General features: G+C 38.2%; 1 protein-coding gene across 1 annotated transcript in view; it reads right to left on the bottom strand.

Moving 5' to 3' along the window:
- Positions 1 to 679: 679 nt before the first annotated feature.
- The window catches only part of LOC136846896 (uncharacterized transporter slc-17.2-like), a 24,601-nt gene continuing 4,748 nt past the window's right edge, over positions 680 to 20,532 (bottom strand). Inside the window, exons 3-8 of the mRNA XM_067118150.1 lie at positions 4,369 to 4,561; positions 4,144 to 4,194; positions 3,394 to 3,676; positions 2,657 to 2,744; positions 1,846 to 2,072; positions 680 to 724 (exon numbers count right to left, since the gene is read on the bottom strand). Coding sequence (XP_066974251.1) covers positions 680 to 724; positions 1,846 to 2,072; positions 2,657 to 2,744; positions 3,394 to 3,676; positions 4,144 to 4,194; positions 4,369 to 4,561 — 887 coding nt within the window. The remainder of the gene's footprint in view (positions 725 to 1,845; positions 2,073 to 2,656; positions 2,745 to 3,393; positions 3,677 to 4,143; positions 4,195 to 4,368; positions 4,562 to 20,532) is intronic.

Below are 20,532 nucleotides of genomic sequence, written 5' to 3'. Positions count from 1 at the left end.
TGTAACCTTGCAATCTTAGAGTGAATGTCAGTGCAATGAAAACAGTACCATAATTTCAAACATCTAAAGTTGAAGACAGACTTAACTAGTCTATCTCAGCCTAACGCCTCGTGTTAGTAAAAAGTCTTTATGTCCTTATAACAAAGAAGAGTAGAAGACAAAGATCCTTGTTGAAAATAAAGTTAACAATTTTCTTTATCTAAAAACGTAACACACAATATATATATATATATATATATATATATATATATATATATATATATATATATATATATATATATATATATATATCATATTCAATATCTAAATTCATAAAATGAAATTGGGTCAGGTTTCATAAAATGAAGTGGAACATGTCAAAAAAAGAGTCAAAAGACCAAGATACGAATCATTACCGAATGCAGGATGAAACTGATAAAACAATCTATCGTTCCCGTTAATGTAATAATTGTAGGGAGAGTAAAAAATAAGAAAATGAGGGCATTTTCTGGACAAAGCACTGAATATACAATGACCAATTAGTGCACCTAATAGCAGGGCAGTAACAAAATATAATACCTTTTATTTGTAAACGGTGCAGGAAACTTACCTACTCCCGTAGCCAATTTTCTTGTCATTTTCATACTGAGCCATTTCTTTTCGGATATCTTATCTGCGATGGCTCCAAACAAAGGGCTGGTTATAAGTACACAGACACGTGAGGTAAAGCAGAAAGTATACCGTTCTGAAAGTAATAAGAAAAATCAGGTAAGAATAAGCATAAGTAATTTTATTACAACAGACAAAGTAAAGTATTATACTTTTGTGGTTGTCTTTAATAAACATTTTGACATGACCATAGGAAAATGATGTAACTAAATTTGCAGTCCGCGCCTTTTAATAGATGAGTTATAGAATGACTCGCTGATAAAAAAGAATTACAATTAAATCATAAGAGAAACAGAGAGGTAACAGAAAAAAGTGTTTCCTGATCAACTTACACTTGCCAAGTCGAAGTGTTGTATATTGTTGAGGTAAGTAGGGATCGCAGTCAGGATGGTGATGAATCCTATGTTATTCCCAAAGGCAAGGACAATCAGACACAAGAAGGGCATCGACGTGGCGATATCCTTCCACGGGACCTTCAGAACCTGAACGATTCAAAAGCATAAAAAAAAGGGAATAAATATTTGATCCTAGTTTCAACAGAAAGGCAACTGGAACACGGGAGCTTTAATAAAAAGAAATATATATATATATATATAGTTATATATATATATATAGAATATATATATATATATATATATATATACTTATCTAAATATGTATTCATATATATTTCTTCATGATTCATATTTACGTTCTTTTTATTTTATAATCTACTGCTCTTACCATTCGTTCACCTCTTTATCTTAAATTTTTCCAACCTCTTTCACCAGTCTTTGCAAGTCTGCCTTTCCTTTCATTGTTAGCATGCCATTGTGCTACAGATGAACATTGAACCTTAAGTTCCAAGAATATATCCTTAGGTTTCCTACAGTTTTTCCCTAAAATTCATTCAGTCCTATCCGAAAGCACGCCAAAAACGCACGAGTGATTGATAAACCCAAACACTTCGCTTCCATTCATACATTTTATCACATGAGATTTAATTGATCCATCATTAGGCAAGTTTTTCTTTCTACTGGCACAAACAGTAAAAATACAGCAATTTACAAACTTATTTGTTTTTATATCAAAATTTCGAACAAAATGTGTCTCGTTTTCATTTAGACCCATGCTAATTATCTTGTCACTGAAATCTGAGTTTTTTGTCCGTTAAAATTCGATCGAAAAATAGATCGAGGGGACCTCGAACACCATTACCTTTGATGACTTCACGGTGGGTGAATTAGACCTTATGTAACTTAGTTCCTTGGAGGATATCCAAGGGTGCTTCTCAGGCTGGTCGCGAATAAGGATGAACCAGGCTACGCTCCAGAGTACACCTACGGCTCCGAACACGTAGAAAACGGACGGCCATCCGCCAAGGAAATCGGAGCCTGACATCACGCCCCCCAAGGCCATTGAAATGACCGTGCCCAGTTGGGGTCCTGCAGAGGATGGTAGGATAGGGAATATAAAAAAAATCCTTTTTTTTCCTTCGAGGGAAAATGTCATTATCTGGATATTGAAATAATGCCTCAGGATAATAAATTAGCATAAAACTTAACATTGACTGGTCCCTTGAGAGCAAAATGTTCGATTCCTTGTACCCGTTTAAATAATGACACAAGAAAGGAAATTAACAAAGAAAATGAGGCATCAAACTTCGACAAACAAATATAAAAAAAAAAATAATGAACTGTTGGAGGACCACTAACAATGAATCAAACAATTAGCATAAAAATGAATAGTTTTATTTGACATCAGAACATTGAATTAGCAAACCATCACTAGAGATTGACATCACTGAATATCAATATTCAATATTCAGCTTTGGAACTTTCTATCTGCTTTCATTTTCCTAACCTCTGTCTTTCAAATGGCAGAACTAGCTCTTATCTTGTGACTAAACCACACTCTTCTTGATGCACATCATTTTTCTTTATTCTTCTGGCTGGACTAGATAAGGATTATAGGGTCTCTGCATCATTGCATTTTGTATTAGAAAATTCTCATGAGTTTAATGTCTTACCTACGAAAACTATAGAGCTGAAGCTGGCTTTGTCCTTGGGAGGTATCCAAGCTGCCATGAGAGTGAAAATTGAAGGAAAGAGGGGTCCCTGCAGGAATACGGATAATGTGGTCAGTGTTTTATTTATTTAATAAAATTGAAATAACAAGAAATCTTGGCATTATTTCAAAGAAGCCTTGGCATTATTTCAAAACAGTCTCACACACACACATGTATATATATATATATATATATATATATATATATATATATATATATATATATATATATATATATATATATATATATATATATATATATATATATATATATATATATATATATATATATATATATATACATATCAGTTGAAGCCATACAGGAAATGTTTAAAAAAACGGCCGAGTGCCAAGTCTTTCGTGTACTTTGACACATTTTCGGGGCATGTGTTAACTACAAAACATATCTTTTAAATATGAGAACTTGTTAAATACACAAAAATGGCAAATATATTATACACTGTCAATTCTCTTTAAAAACTATATATTATAGTGACATATATAAATCATATATTATATATATGTTATATATATATACATATATAATATATATATATATATATATATATTTATGTGAGAGTGTGTTGTGCAATCGTGAAAGTGCATGATTGCAGAAGTGCGTCCATACGCAAGAGTACAAACACACCCCAAAATATATACAATCATTTTCAGGAACACTAACTGGTAGACAAGACCCACCTGAAAAATCCCGGACACAATCCTGAGACCCACGTAGAGTGCGGTGGAGGTTCTGACGCAGACAGGGGATAAGAGGCTTACGATGGACACGGATAAGACGCTGATTCCTAGCGTAACCCTCCCCCCAAGGTACTCAGAGGCGAAACCTCCTAACAGGTTTCCCACCATGTACCCGTAGAAGAAACAGCCAAGGATCATCCCTTGAGTTTCTTCGTCCCAGTCGAACTCTTGCGACTGACGGAGAGAGGGGGTGCCGGTCACAATCAATATTGGAAGACGGTTCGTTCAGTAGGTTTTAATACCAACCGGAAGTCAGTTAGAAGTCTGGGTAATACAAAGTGTTTTGAAACAGACGCCGCCATGATCGTTTCTGGTAGAGGGTGTTGTTTTCAGGTAGTCAAAAAAAAGTTAAAGTCTGTATGAAAAAGCAAAAAAAAAAAAAAGTTTTAAGTTTCCTGACACTATTTTAAGAGAGAACTTTTCAGTAAGTTTTAAAATTTGCCCAGAAATGAATGAAATCCAGTGTATTAAAGATTTTTCTGAAGGAGGCTAATGTTGATCAACTCTAGATGAATTTATTGATAAGTTATATAAATATTTGTATATACAAAAGTCCTTGCTTATTATTTTCATTAATAATGATGTATATCATACGCTTGAGTTTCCTTCTCTCTAATTACAGCAACTACCTTCAAAATCGAGTAAGAGGTTACAGGAAAACAAAACGATAGCTAACTATGTAAATCTTACCATCTTGAAACGTTTGCATTTCCTGAGAATCTTATCAACTGTTTATCAGCCCTGAAAGCAATTATAACGTTGAACATGCCATTAATGAAACACAAATATACTACAGTATAATGATAGTCTACAGTGATGATCGATGACCACTACTGCAAAACAGGGTCAGGAGGAGGTCACAGGGTCAAACTACAAAATCATAAATTTTAAATAAAGACTTTCCTGGCGGCTTACCGGGGTATTGAACTACTTTCATTAGACGAGGAGCGCGGTGGACAAACATCCGTCTGATCCGTGACGTCAGAGGCGTTCGAAGCCACCATGGCAACTATGGCTATGCTGATGTTGTTCCTGTTCATGTAGCTGACGGTGAAGGCGGAAAAGGACAGCAGGCCGAAGATGTGACGGAGACCCCAGCCTCCATCCGCTGGAAACATGAATGAGAGATGGAAATATGCATAGAAAATATATTCTGTGCGTGATTTATGGACAAACATTACATTCGAAGGAAAGTAAAAATGGGCAAATAATAAAGTTTATCAAATTATATTTCACAATTTTTTTCCTCTTATACAAAAGGGGATCATTATTTTATTTTACTTATACACAACGGATTCACTTTCCATTCAACAGTCATACTGGAAAAATCCTGTTGCATTATATATATATATATATATATATATATATATATATATATATATATATATATATATATATATATATATATATATATATATATATATATATATATTTACGTTTTTCCGTGGTTTTAGTTTGAAATATGCTCTGTGAGACAGGTAGCAACAATTTAAGGTAATTTAGCCTTGTGATTCTGAAAGTGGGTACGGGAAAACGTAAAAAGAGGAAAACAAAGGAGAATTTCATATGAGCTTAGGGCTCTTGTTACTGAGGGAAATATTACGTAAAAACACGTGGGCAAATTTAAAGGAGTGTATTTACATAAAGGATATCAGTACGGGAAAGAGGAACTCAAGTAGATTACTATCCTGAAGGAGATTCCTAAAGGGATTGAATGAAACTGGGGATTCCAGACACGGTCCGAGAAGCTTCCACGAAATAGGATCCTCTGAAATGAGAGATATGCACATTATACGCCAGTAATGAAAATAGACAAAAGAATAATGAATTCCGAAGCTGCACTGAGGGTGCCAAAGGAGTAATAAAGAATTAATACTGCCGATGCAAGAGGCGCACGGACATTAGACAAGGGAGATTTCTGGCTTTCTCCTTAAGAAAATATTACGAGACAAAAGCGTGACTGAAATGGGGCTCTTCCAGGGCACTTTACCTTAGCAGATTTTCCGAGGGCGTGTAGAAGGCGGTCCGTGGATGACTTGCGATTTCCGAGGACGAGTTTCTTCCACGTGGTGAGATGCAAGGGCTTCCGTAAAGGGGGCAAGCGATGGGGACTCCTTGAAACTCCAAGCAATGGCGTGTGGGCTCGAGGAATACGGTTGAAGGGCACGAGGAGAAGGATACTTTGGGAAGGGCCACGTGGTTAGGATGCAAGGGCATCGGTGGGGCCAGGTGTTGAGGACGTCTTCACAAGTTCACTCCATATCTTCCAGCCCGCGTGTGTGTCCAGACCTCGTGGGCTTTTGCTTTTTATCCCCTCCTATGGGGCAGGGGTGCGCCCAACACAGATGTTTGACTCATTGCACCTGCTGCCCGCAGGGGAGGTTTTGGCCTGTAGGAGAAACACCCAAGCCAGATTACTTTTGCCTCGAAGGAAAGATCTTTATCAAAAATGGGAGCGACCTTTAATCTTTTAAACCCTGTTTTTAAGTCGATAGACAGATGGTCTATCGATTTGGCCGGCTGGCAGTAAAGAAACACGACAGAACAACCAACAACAACAAAGGAGGGGGAGGGGAGGCAATTTGCTAGCGAATTCTGTTTGCTAATCATAATACCTCCCCATACAAGATGATGTACATACCTCCTTCGGGTGTGTACATCGATATTCAAGAATGAGCGGCAAATGCTTTACGTTACTCTACATTCTGCCTTGCAATGAACTTTACTCCTAAGGGTTTTATGAAGCTGTGACGTTACTTTTAATAACACATTGGGACAATTTTCGTTAACAGAACGCAAAGTGATTTAAACACTTGCAAAAGAATAATTACTTTAGATTTGGTTACCCACTGGTAACTTTATAAAGTGACTCGAACAATTGTGAATTAATTAAGATTATAGGACCACGTATATATGAGGCTATGGCCAACAAATGAAAAGAAAGGTTATTGTTCAAGAATTAAAATACACGGTTACTTAATTTTAGATAAAATGCATGCGGTTAGTACAATCTGCCTTGAAGAGGCTGTGTAAATGAAAAACAGCGTTTATTGTTGTAAATGACATCCCCTTTTACGCGATACTGTAATGACTATACATATTCGCATTGATAATTTATCTTCATTTTAACGTATTTTGCATCGTTTGAGGGATGGCCCCACACGGATTTTGACAGCTGTATGCGGGCGAGAGTATTTTTGAGGTTTTAATTCGCTAACCTTAAACTACGCTAATTTTATGCGTCCACTGCCTACTCAATGTTATGACGGGCGAGCAGACAAAAGATGTGGGGTAGGACAAACAGCAGTCTTGGAAGGAATGGAAGGGGAAAAGGGATAATAATAACAAAAGGAAAATTAGCAAGACGTTATTTAATGAAAACTTGACCGCATATGAAAGGCGGACACGTCCCTCAGAGCTTACAAAAGGGGCATTTAAATCACAAGGGCAAGAGTTTATGACTCGGTGATTCATTAAAATTAAAGATAAATAAATGACTAAAAGAAAGTAAATGATATTGGCAGAAGAACTAAGGGAAAAAGAGGGAGGGTTTTATTGTGTTAGGCGGGAATTTCTCGTCCTACGCCTATAAATTACGGCCCGGACTATCACTTCAGTCCCAGGGCGAGGAAAGTGCAATCATTGAAGGGGCGCGACTCCTTCAGGAGGGCTGACACGCACGCCCGGTGCCAAGGTATGGGCGCAAGGGCGTGCCACTTCTCACTCTGTTATTCTTAATGATTTATACATTGTGTGGGGAATGGTATCCCGTATTTAATTGCCTCTTGTGGGGATAATTTAAGGGAAGATTAGTAGAGGATGGTAAGAGATAGCAGTTCCTGAGGAACGGAAGAAGATAGAGGAGGGTCTGACATCCCCTTCTGGATTAGGGGTGCCAAGACCTTCGAAAATGAAATGGTGGCACAGGTGCCATGGGAGCTCTAGAGCTCCTTTGTAAATTACCTGGAATGTCCCACGCCCGTGGTAATTTCGCCTCGAGTCTTTCTTAATGGGACAGTCCCCTCGGCCTGGGGAAGCGGAGGGCCCGACGGGATCGGAGGGCGGCACAGAGTACCACCTGGGCCTGCTGATGCGACAGCTGACGCAGGAGTGTTCCGTGCGGGTTCTACCATGATCCGTCGCGGCTCTTGTAGTTCATCGGCCAAGTGAGATATGGCAGAATCCTGACTTGCAATTGCGCCGGCGACGGGCTGAGGCAGAGAGGAGGCGGTCGGGGGTGGCGTGAGCGGCTCGCAGGTAACGTTGACCAGCTCAGGCACGGTTGCAGGCCGCACCTGCAGGTGAGCTTCCGCGGTGGTCGGGAGGAACCGTCTCTCTGACCGACGCTGGTAGCGGTGCCAGGCCGGGGAAGAGAGGGGGTCCTGAGTTGGATCCCGTGAATGGAGATCGGCGTAGCGCTCTGGCGCTGGCACTGGGGCAGAGTCAGGCGCTATCAGAGGTTTCTTGGGCCTCGTCGGTCAGGACAGAGACGGACGAAGCTTGGCCCTGCTCAGGGGCATGCAAGTGGCACCGGCAGGAATTTGGCATCTCCTGAAGGGAGATTTGATTGGGGCCCTGGCACTGGCACTGAGGCAGGGCCGGGCACTGGAATGGGATCGGGGAACCGATCGAGGGGGCCACTGTACATTGTACTCAGGTGGCACTGGTGGGGACTGCACGTCCTTCTGGTACCCAGGGGCGCCAGTCTTGGCTGAGGGAGAAGCGGGGAGGATTACTCGCGCCCGCGGAATGATTCGGGGAATGGGGACCCTAGATTGTCGTGTGATTTCGGTGGGGACTGAAAGTCCTGTCCCAGGATGACGTCATAGCCTCCGGGGGAGATGGCTTGCTACTGCAAGATTGCAAATTTTGGATTGGTGAGGTCTTGTGACTCTCAATTGGACCGTAGGGAGTATCATTTTAAATTGATTTATTCCTCGATCGTGACGAGTTTTCGTCTATTGACGATAGCTCCGTAGGGGAACTCTGTCCCTCCGGATGAGGGAGATTTGTGAAAGCGCCCGAGTCCTCGAAAGCAGTGACTCGGCAGCGCGGGCTCGCTACTCGTGGAGGGGCCACGTATACAGGCCCTTCGGCGGAGGGCCTAATGACTTGGGATCTGTGACGGCCAAGGCGACGGTGGGAGTAGTTGATTTGTTATTGCGTGGGCATTTTGCCCATGCGGGAGAATGGCCATAAACCTTGCACGCCGTGCAAAAGGTCTGGCTAAAAGTCTTTCCACGCTGCCCCTGTGGAGGGCGCAGGCGAGTTATTTGTCGGTTTTCCGGGAGAGAGAGGAGCCGGTTTCTTGTTCCGGCACTGTTCGGAGGAATGCCCCGTTTTCTTGCAATAATGGCAAGTTAGGGCTTGCCTGAGTTCCCATTTTTGTGGGAATTTGAACCTCCGAGGAGGGACGGGGATTTATCTTCCGCCCCATGGATCCTTCTTGAGGGTGGTGAGTTTCCCACATATCTGCTATTCGGCAACACTCGGTGAGTGTTGCTGGGGCTTTTTCCACTATATGAGTGGCGAGGGCAGGAGGGGCGTAGCGCAGGAAATGCTCGATTTAAACCGCCGAGTACCTCGGCGGTGTTAGTGGCTCCTTCGGAATCGAGCCATTTTGTCAACGCCCGCTCCGAATGGTACAAATAATCGGACCAAGTCTGGCCTGCTTCTCTGGGCTGCTCTCTCCAACGTCTCCTCCACGCTCAGGGGGTAATCTCGCACACCTTCGTGACTGCTTGGCGACGGCTTCCCAGTTTCCCCGATCGTCCCATGCGGAAGGGCGTGGTAGGCAACGAGGGCCTTTCCGCCCAGGAATTTAGTGAGAACAAGGGAGAGTTCCGCGGGGAGAGATCGCAGCACTCCAGGACTCGTTCGGCCCTTTCAAGCCATACTCGGGTTCGGACTCGGTCCATTTTGGCATGAACGAGTGAGCTTGGCTGAGGGCACTCATCCCCGCGGCAGGGGCGGGGGGTGGCGGGCTGTCGTTCTAGCATCTGGAGCTCGTGGGCGCGCTGTCGCTCCTCGATCTTCCCATTCTCGTTCCTCCCTTTTCTCTTGGGCGATTCTGTCTCTCTCCTCTCGTTGTTCTTGGGCAATTCTGTCCTCTCTCTGCACGTTCTTTATCCTTCTCCTGCTCTTGGGCAATTCTTGCCCTCTCTCTCTCCTCACGTTCTTTATCCTTCTCCTGCTCTTGGGCAATTCTTGCCCTCTCTCTCTCCTCACGTTCTCTCTCCTCTCGTTGTTCTTGAGCGATTCGTTCTCTCTCTCTCTCCTCACGTTCTCTTGCTCTCTCCGCCTTGGCATCGTCCACTCGCTCTTGAACCCATGCTCTCAGATCTTGCCCCGATAGTCCCATGTCCTTCCCAGCGGACATGTAGAATTTGAAATCCTCGTTTTGTTGGGCTCTGGTATTAGCCATCTTGAAAAAATGGGTATATGATATGTCTGAGAAGACTCAGGTTGTCTGAAAAGACTCAATTGCAGGAATCTGAAACACTCAATGGTTCAGACTGCAGGAGAATGGATCTGTCTGAATAAGACAGGTGATTAGTAAGTCTGAGGAGACTTTTTTTTGTTAAAATTTGATATGTCTTGGAAAGACGTGGTTGTTCTTGGCGAACGAATTTTAATATGTGTCTCGGAAGACGTAGTTGGATTTTGTCACGCTCGGACTTGGCCGGCTGTAGCGTGAAGTTAAGGAGTTGTTCTAACGAACTAGAATGATCAGTCCCGTAAGGGCTTAGATGTGTGTGAACTACACTATATAATGTCTCAAAAGGACTTAATTTTGGGTTCCCAAGAGGAGGAATGAGAAATTCTCGCCACGTGCGACGAGAATTTTTTGTATGAGTCTCTGAGGACTGGGGTTTGGAGGAATTCTCGCCACGTGTGACGTAGAATTTTAGGAGTCTCTGAGGACTGGAATTTGGAGAAATTCTCGCCACCTGCGACATAGAATTTTAGGAGTCTCTGAGGACTGGAATTTGGAGAAATTCTCGCCACGTGCGACGAGGAGAATTTTAGGAGTCACTTAGGACTTGGAATTTGTGGAATTTGGAGGAATTCTTCATCATATTTGAACGTCTTGAGCGACGTAGAATTTTAGGAGTCACTTAGGACTTGGAATTTGTGGAATTTGGAGGAATTCTCGCCACGCACGACGTAGAATTTTAGGAGTCACTTAGGACTTGAATTACGATTCGTCCCTTAGACTTAGAAATTACTAACGGAAACCCAAGGAGAAATGAATGGGAAAAAAAAAAATGCTACACACGCGGGCATGGGCGGGGGTGGGGGTTGCAGGTCGTTTGGCCAACACCGGAGGTATTTTTAGATTCTGGGTGAATGAACCCGTATATGAGAGGATAACAGTACAACGGCCTAGTAATTTCCCTATAAGCGGAGTTTAAATTTCGCTTTCCTAACACCTAACTCGAATTCTAACTACACTGAGAGAATTTTCAGCAATGCAAGCTGACTTCGTCGTGTCCCACGTGGGAATTTTATTCGCGCCTAAATAACAGTTCGCTAATTCGAAATGCGAAGTAAAAGTTATCACAGAGGAATTTCTTTCGCACTATTCCTCGAAGCAAGGATATGGCAAAGATTTTAACACAGGAATTTTCGCACTATTCCTCGAAGCAAAAGATATGGCAAAGATTTTAACACAGAGGAATTTCGCAGTATTCCTCGAAGCAAAGGATGGTTAGCACTGGTTATTTCCTAACTACCTATCCTGAAAGGCATGCATTAACGAATCTAATACGGCGGTTCTTTTCTCTCAGTGATTACATGCTTCCCTATTTCTAATTCCTAGGAACAGTCACGATTGTAAAAAGGTTTTGCTAAGATTAACACATTACTTACGTGGAATTTTCTGGATCTGTGTGCTGGTTTTACACAAAAGGTTCGTAATTGTCTCGTACCCAGCTTAGCTTTGCTAATAGCTGATCTGGCAAGTTGCAAATGCAATAAAGCAACACTAGGGGAACTGCAACTGCAAAACGAGATCTATGGCCAGGTCGCCATTTTTACGTTTTTCCGTGGTTTTAGTTTGAAATATGCTCTGTGAGACAGGTAGCAACAATTTAAGGTAATTTAGCCTTGTGATTCTGACTTCGTGGGTACGGGAAAACGTAAAAAAAGAGGAAAACAAAGGAGAATTTCATATGAGCTTAGGGCTCTTGTTACTGAGGGAAATATTGCAAAACACGTGGGCAAATTTAAAGGAGTGTATTTACATAAAGGATATCAGTACGGGAAAGAGGAACTCAAGTAGATTACTATCCTGAAGGAGATTCCTTTGGGATTGAATGAAACTGGGGATTCCAGACATGGTCCGTGAAGCTTCCACGAAATAGGATCCTCTGAAATGAGAGATATGCACATTATACGCCAGTAATGAAAATAGACAAAAGAATAATGAATTGAAGCTGCACTGAGGGTGCCAAAGGAGTAATAAAGAATTAATACTGCTGATGCAAGAGGCGCACGGACATTAGACAAGGGAGATTTCTGGCTTTCTCCTTAAGAAAATATTACGAGACAAAAGCGTGACTGAAATGGGGCTCTTCCAGGGCACTTTACCTTAGCAGATTTTCCGAGGGCGTAGAAGGCGGTCCGTGGATGACTTGCGATTTCCGAGGACGAGTTTCTTCCACGTGGTGAGATGCAAGGGCTTCCGTAAAGGGGCAAGGCGATGGGGACTCCTCGAAACTCCTAGCAATGGCGTGTGGGCTCGAGGAATACGGGTTGAGGGGCACGAGGAGAAGGATACTTTGGGAAGGGCCACGTGGTTAGGATGCAAGGGCATCGGTGGGGCCAGGTGTTGAGGACGTCTTCACAAGTTCACTCCATATCTTCCAGCCCGCGTGTGTGTCCAGACCTCGTGGGCTTTTGCTTTTTATCCCCTCCTATGGGGCAGGGGTGCGCCCAACACAGATGTTTGACTCATTGCACCTGCTGCCCGCAGGGGAGGTTTTGGCCTGTAGGAGAAACACCCAAGCCAGATTACTTTTGCCTCGAAGGAAAGATCTTTATCAAAAATGGGAGCGCCTTTAATCTTTTAAACCCTTGTTTTTAAGTCGATAGACAGATGGTCTATCGATCGGCCGGCTGGCAGTAAATGAAACACGACAGAACAACCAACAACAACAAAGGAGAGGGGGGAGGGGAGGCAATTTGCTAGCGAATTCTTGCTAATCATATATATATATATATATATATATATATATATATATATATATATATATATATATATATATATATATATATATATATATATATATATATATATGCTTAAAAATCACAGTAGATGCACGTGACTTCAGTGTATAAGCAAATCCCACAGGAAAAAGACAGGCAGAAGTTCAGTACCTATAGCGTTTTCACGTTTATTGACGCATCGTTATATACAAATGAGACACAAATATAAAGAAGGTTACAAAGTAAACAAGAAATACCAGATAGTCAATTGTCAAAGGGTAATAAACAGAAAGTTAATCCAGGATAATCTGGGATCGAGCTGTCACAAACTGAACCTAAGACCAAACAAAATGACATACTAAAGTCTAGGCTTACAAAATCCAAAAACATGTATAACCTTGAATACCAAGCATCCAAGCCACCAAACGCTTCTTAATTTCAAGCTGAAAATAAAACAGTGCAATTTAGCACTGCCTGACAAGGAAGGACGAAAGGAATACTGGCTCCTCCCTTAATCTGTTAATTGCATTCTGTATATCTCTCCAACTTTTTCTCAAACATTTGACTCTGTGGAACCTTTGTTTACAGACACGAGGTTGTGAGGAGATCAAGTATGGCCAGAGGCAGAATAGACCTGGTAATGCAGATTAAGCGAAAGGACATCTGGCGTGAACACCTGGCACTCGAGTCATAAATGATGCTTGTGCATAGGGAAACGACACCAACCCCATCTACCTGTGGATGGCCTCCTAACCCGACTGAAATCATATAAGGGTCTCACCGAAGGAACAAGATTGAGACATATAGCCAGACGCAAGTGAGACACATCTCCCACTTCCATTCCCGCCTTCTTCAGAGAGCCATGCCCTACCACGTGGTCCTATCTTAGCCATCCTCCGCTGCCATTATCCTTGCTGAAGCCACCTCTTCTAGCAGGTAAAGTGATCTGTTGCAAAGGTTCTTCCAGTCAGTCACACTGTTTTAATTCTCGTACTAAACTTGCTAATTCCATTTCTAAGTGCCAGTATTTCCATATCAACCTTGCCTTGTTAGGGCAGTGTTACATAAATGCCTGTGTTTGAATAATTGCATAAAATCGTGTGTACAAGGCTTTTTTGGCACCCTCTGTGCTCACCTTGTCCTATGCATATTTTACTGCGTCCTTACTAGTTTTTAATTCGTAATCTCTCCGTTTGCAGAGAGATTGTTAGCCATGGAAATCTCTCTTGACTGGGCCTTGAATCAGCATCGTCACACCAATCGATATACTTTCAAGTGTTCCCAGTTATAATTAACCTCTCAGGCCTTGCCTGCCTGATTAGTTCATTTCATCTTCTGATAGTTCATTTACTGTAAATAAATGTAATCTTAAATTTACCGTAACTTGTTTATTTACAACTACCTTGTGAGTAGAGCCCTCTGCTCAGTTAAAATTTCCCATTTTTCCTTGTTTTTTATGATTTCCTGAATCAACAGCAGTCAGATTTTATACAAATATTGAGGTAAGTAACGAAATCATTCATTTAGAGTCTATAACTGGCTCATGATAAGCATTTCCCCAGGTTAAATTGTGTGTATGTATGTATATATATATATATATATATATATATATATATATATATATATATATATATATATATATATATATATATATATATATACATACATACATAAAGTAGTTTCTCTCAATTATCTGGATTGACATTATCTGACACTCAACATTATCCAACACACCTGTACTAGGGATCAAGGTTCAAAAGATATATATATATATATATATATATATATATATATATATATATATATATATATATATATATATATATATATATACAAATTTCAAAAAATTTAAAAACAGCTTATCAATTGTTGGCAATACTGCATGGCCTCCAGAAAATGTTAGTAACACTGCCTACCCTCAGACTGACTGAGAAAGGGTTGTTGAAGAGGGGAAGCCACGAGAAGTTTCTATGGTGGGGGTGGGGTTGGATGACTTTGTGCCATCGGAGAGGAGAGGCAGTAAGGCTTGGTAGAGGAAGGCTCAGAGAAGCGTTGTTTTGGAGGGGTGGGTGGAGCTGGGGAGCATTTTCTGTGTCTGGGATGGGGTGGAGATGAGTGTTGGATGGATGAAGAGGGCTAGGTAGACCTGACTAGATAAAACATATTTGGTTACGCGTTTTCATGTTTAGGGCACAGTAATTCAAATTTTATTAAAGGATATGTACAGTACAAACACACACACACACAGATGAAATAAGAGTAATAAAATAGTCTCTTATGTACTGTTATAAACTTGTAATGAAATATGGTACATTACTGTTATAAACTTGTAATGAAATATGTTACATTAAATCGAGCAAAGGCCCCCCCCACAAAAAAAAGAAAAAAAATGGCAACATGTACGTACGCACCAATTCCGTGGTGTGGGTAAACTTGGTACAGCCTGTTTGGTTTTGTGTTGACTACATATGAAAATTCAGATTTTAAATATTTTTATGGTCATTGAAGACAAAATATCAACAATGATAAAGTATTCTCTTGTGTTTATTATAATATGTATGAAAATCATACTTAGAGGCAACTAAACTTGTAATGAAAATGATACAGAAAATCAGAGAAAGGAAGTGGTTGCATTTTTCAAAGTGTATTTATGCAGTATATTTTGTTATACATATGAGGAAAAAAAAGTAGATAATTGCCTTTTGCATAAAGTTTTCAGTTTAAAGTGTTATAGTTGTTGACAAAGTTAGGTGAGAAAGGTTACAGAGTTGTCCTTGAACACCCCTAGATCTTTTACCCACCACTATTCTGATTTTGCCATTCTCCAGACCCTTTGCTCTATTAATCTAGTTAACTGAAGACTATATATATATATATATATATATATATATATATATATATATATATATATATATATATATATATATATATATATATATATATATATATATATATAATATATATATATATATATATATATATATATATATATATGCATAATATATACATATATATTAATATAAATGAATATATACATATATTTTATATATATATATATATATATATATATATATATATATATATATATATATATTAATATAAATGAATATATGCATATATATACATAATATATATGAATATATACAGTACATATATTTTTTTCATGATGCTACCTTAATAATAATTATTGAAAAATCATAACAGATCTCAAAAGAATTAATGGTTTAGATGACTTAATAACGTAATTTAGAATGAATAATATCTTTCTTGATAAAAGCTTTTAATGTAGCATATTTGTGGTCACTGGTATTGGTATTAAATTTGAGATCTGAATTTAGTAAAATTATTTAATTTGTAACGGCGCCTGGTAAAAAAAAAAGTGTTTTTTGAAATTAGCGTGGCTGCAAAGGGATTTACAGAGGTTTTCAGAAGTTTGTGTAAGGTAACGTGAATTTTACTAATGAATACCATGGTATAATAAGTTAGGGAAATTTTGCCTTTGTGAAATTATTATTGATAAATCTTTTGTGGAATTGTGTGTGTTCTTGTGCTTGCACTCTCTTCATATTTTCACATTTTTTTTATGTCTGTGATGTAACATTTATTACGTAGCATTTTAAATATTTCTTGGTAATTTAACATTGCATACTTGATTTAATTTTCATTTATTAAGATTTTCTTTTCAAATCTTAAATGATTCTTGATAGTTTAAATTTTGTTTGACAAATTTAAATTCCTGATAAAGTTTTTGTGAATTAGTTTTTGTTTCATAATTTAATTCAAGAATTAAGTTTTGTGTTATTTTCAAGTAAAAGTAAATTTTTCAGACTGTGAATTCTAATTAAAGATTTTGAATTTAAAAATAAATTTTTGTATATAATATTTTTTAGAAAAACAGTATTTCATTTACTGACCACCAGTGAAAAGGATTAATTGTGTGTGCATAAGGCAAAGTGATAAACATGTTTTGTTCTTTTAGTTTTGCTAAAGTGAATTAAGACAGTTGTGTCATGGAGTGATGCCCTTTTATTCTAGTATATTTCTTGTTTAATAGTGGATACCTCACACTATTCTTGATAAGCTGAGACTGATTTTTTCGTGTTATTAATGAGCTTTTTAAGGGATCACTGTTACCTTAAGAGTACTCAGTCGTAATTCCTATTGTTATGGGAGTTCAGGTATCTGGCTGAAGTGAGGTAAATTTTTGAACTTTGAAATTATTTTGTAATAACCAGGTACTTGGTACGCATTTAGACAATATATATATATATATATATATATATATATATATATATATATATATATATATATATATATATATATATATATATATATATACTGTATATGTATGTATATACTGTATATATGCACACACACACATATATATATATATATATATATAAATTATATATATATATATATATATATATATATATATATTTATATATATATATATATATATATATATATATATATATATATATATATATATATATATATATATATATGAGAGATCCCTTGCAATCAGTGCAATAAAAAGTACGTGGGACAGAGTGGAAAGGATCTCGAAACAAGATTAAAACAACATAAATATAATGTCAGAACGGGGAATACTGCAAGCACTTTGTTTCAACATATGAATGAGTGCGACCACACCATGAATTGGAAAGAAGCTAAAGAGATCATGTTCTGCAAAGACATCACGAAAAGAAACATTGCTGAGTCATGCATAATAAAGAAAACTCGTGTACATTTGATCAACAGTAGCCCCAGAATGTACAAACTGAATGAACTACTTGTAAACATCATTTTTAGAGAATTAGTTTTTAAATAGTAGTATGGTAGTTTTAATGTTTACGTATTGCTGCCACAGAGGTGTCTTTGTAACAAATAATGATTTTTTTGTATCACTTGACACTGGGGAAGTGTGGAAATACACAAAAGCGCTTGGTCAACTCCTTTCATTCCTTCTCCAGCTCTACGAAACATTATATATATATATATATATATATATATATATATATATATATATATATATATATATATATATATATATGCATATATATATGTGTATGCATATATAATAATATATATAGATATATATAAATAATTATATATATATACATATATAATATATATTTATTAATTTTCAATTAATCAGATTAATAGAACGAGGGGTTCGTCAGACGATGGTAAAATCCAAATAATGGGGAGTAATATATATATGTATATATATATGTATATTTTATATATATATATATATATATATATATGTATATACATACATATTTATATATATATATATATATATATATATATATATATATATATATATATATGTGTGTGTGTGTGTGTGTGTGTGTGTGTGTGTGTGTTAATATTAATATATACATATATTAAATATATATACACAGTAATCCTTCAATTATCCGAATTAATAGAGCCAAGGACCCGTCAGATATGGGCAAAATCAGAATAATGGCAATTAAAAAATCTAAGGATGTTCAAGGTTACCTTTGTACCCTTCCTCACCTAACCTTATCAATGTCACATACTGTAAACTCTCAGTATGTTTATCAACAACAACCATCACACTTGAAACTAAAACTTTATGCAAAAGGTAATTATACTTTTCCCCCCATATTTGTAACAAAATATACTGCGAAAATGCACTCTGAAAAAAATGCAACCCCTTCTTTTTCTTTCCCTAGTAAATGACACAGTTTGGTAGGCCGGTAGCCTACCTGCGTTTACCTACATCCTACCACTGTTTCATGGTCATTAATGTATTTTTATACAGCAGCTTCCTTATCTGTTGTTACCATTTTGTGTTACCATACACGAGATAAAAATGTGTAGGCTATGTGTGAACTACAGACTTAAGCTAGCCCAGGTGTTACACTCATAGTATCCATTTGCAAAAGTCAAATAGGCTATTACAGCCGTATTTAAGATAAAGGTAATGGCAATGAAAGTGTTATTTTAGTAACAAAAACCAGTTATACTGTATTATTATAATGATATATTATCATCGTAATATATATAAACAATACCGATTGTCCCGCCATCTGTAATGTTTACGTTCTCATAATCAGCTGATTGAGCCTACTACCAAAAGAATAAGGAAAATCATTATTTATTTGCTGAAGGGAATGAATATATTAATGGAATTATTATTCTTATTTTTGTACATAAATATAAAATGAGTATACAAAGGTACACTAGCATACTTTATGTTAAAGTAAAATCCCTCAAAATTGCAAAACAGCTGTTTCCCGATATGTTTGTTTACTGATGTAAACATACCTCAATTCCTGGACCCCCCCCCCACTCTCTCTCTCTCTCTCTCTCTCTCTCTCAGCTCTGCACATATGAATTACTGTATCATTAACACCGCATGAGTGTGTGCATACATATGTACCTTTACCCTTTTTTTTTTTTTTGCTTATGCCTGATTTACTGTGCCATTTTTATTATAAGTTTAGTTGACTCTTAAGTATGATTATCAAACATATCACAACAGTACAAAAGAGAATATTTTATCACTGTTGATATTTCACCTCATCACCATAAAAAATATTTAAAATGCGAATTTTATATGTAGGCAACACAAAACCAAAAAGGCTACAGCAAGTTTACCCACACCACAGAATTAGTGAGTACATACCTGTTGTCTTTTTTTTATCTTTTTTGGTTTGCTCAATTTAATGTACCATACATCATTACAAGTTTCATTGACTCTATGATTATCACACATATCATAACAGTACACGAGAATATTTTATCACTGTTAATATTTCATCTCTAATCACCATAAAAATATTTAACATGTAAATTTCATATGAAGGCAAGAGAACACCAGACAGGCTTTAGTAAGCTTACCCACACCATGGAATAAGAGTGTATGTACGTATTGCTTTTTTTATCTTTTTGCTTTTCTCAATTTAATGTACCATATTTCATTACAAGTTTAGTTGATATTAAGCATGATTGTCACAAACATCATAACAGTACACAAGAGAATATTTTATTACTGTTGATATTTCATCTCAGCTCTCTTTCTTCCTCTCTCTCTGTGCACATGATTGGGCTTATCATTTGGTTTAAACGAATAAAAAATTAGAAAATACAATAAATATATAAATGAGAATTCTGCAGCATAAAATATAAATAAAAAGTGAAAGAGCGTGTGTTTTACTGTACTCAGACTTTGATGTAAACATACCTCAGTTACTGTTCTCTCTCTCAGTACCGTATACATATCATTCAACAAAATATGAATTACTATATCATAAACATAAAAATTTGAAACCAAATAAGCTCTATCAAGTCAGGTCTACTTAGCCCTCTTCACCCATCCAACACTGCCTCCCCACCCCCTCCCAGCCATAAAAATTGCTCCCCAGCTCCACCTACCTTCCAAAACAACCCCCTTCTCTGAACCTTCCTCTACCCAGCCTTACTGCCCCTCCTCTCCGATGGCGCCAAGCCATCTGAGCCCCCCAACCATAGAGCCTCCCCCACCCCCCAAAAACCCTTTCCTGGTCTAAAACTGGAAAATCTGCGACTGAAACTTTTGCTATGCTTAACACAGCTTACAGTGATGTTGCTATGAAGCGTAAGGCATGTTTCAAGTGGCATGAGCGTTTTAAGGATGGTCGACAGTCCATTGAAGATGACGAGTGTCCTGGACGTCCTTCCACGTCAACCGACAACCCACACGTCAACAAAATCAACACCCTGGTGGGGGCAAGTCAACGTCTGACAGTCAGGAAGCTTGCTGAAGAGTGTGGGATATCAGTTGGATCTTGTTACGAGATTTTGACAAAAAGGCGGTGCATCTTCAATCTTTTTGTCAAAATCTCGTAA

The sequence above is a fragment of the Macrobrachium rosenbergii genome, chromosome 16 (genome assembly GCF_040412425.1).
Source record: "Macrobrachium rosenbergii isolate ZJJX-2024 chromosome 16, ASM4041242v1, whole genome shotgun sequence".
Classification (NCBI taxonomy): Eukaryota; Metazoa; Arthropoda; class Malacostraca; order Decapoda; family Palaemonidae; genus Macrobrachium; species Macrobrachium rosenbergii.
Note: the sequence above shows the minus strand (reverse complement) of the source record. Positions and strands in the feature narration are given on the sequence as shown.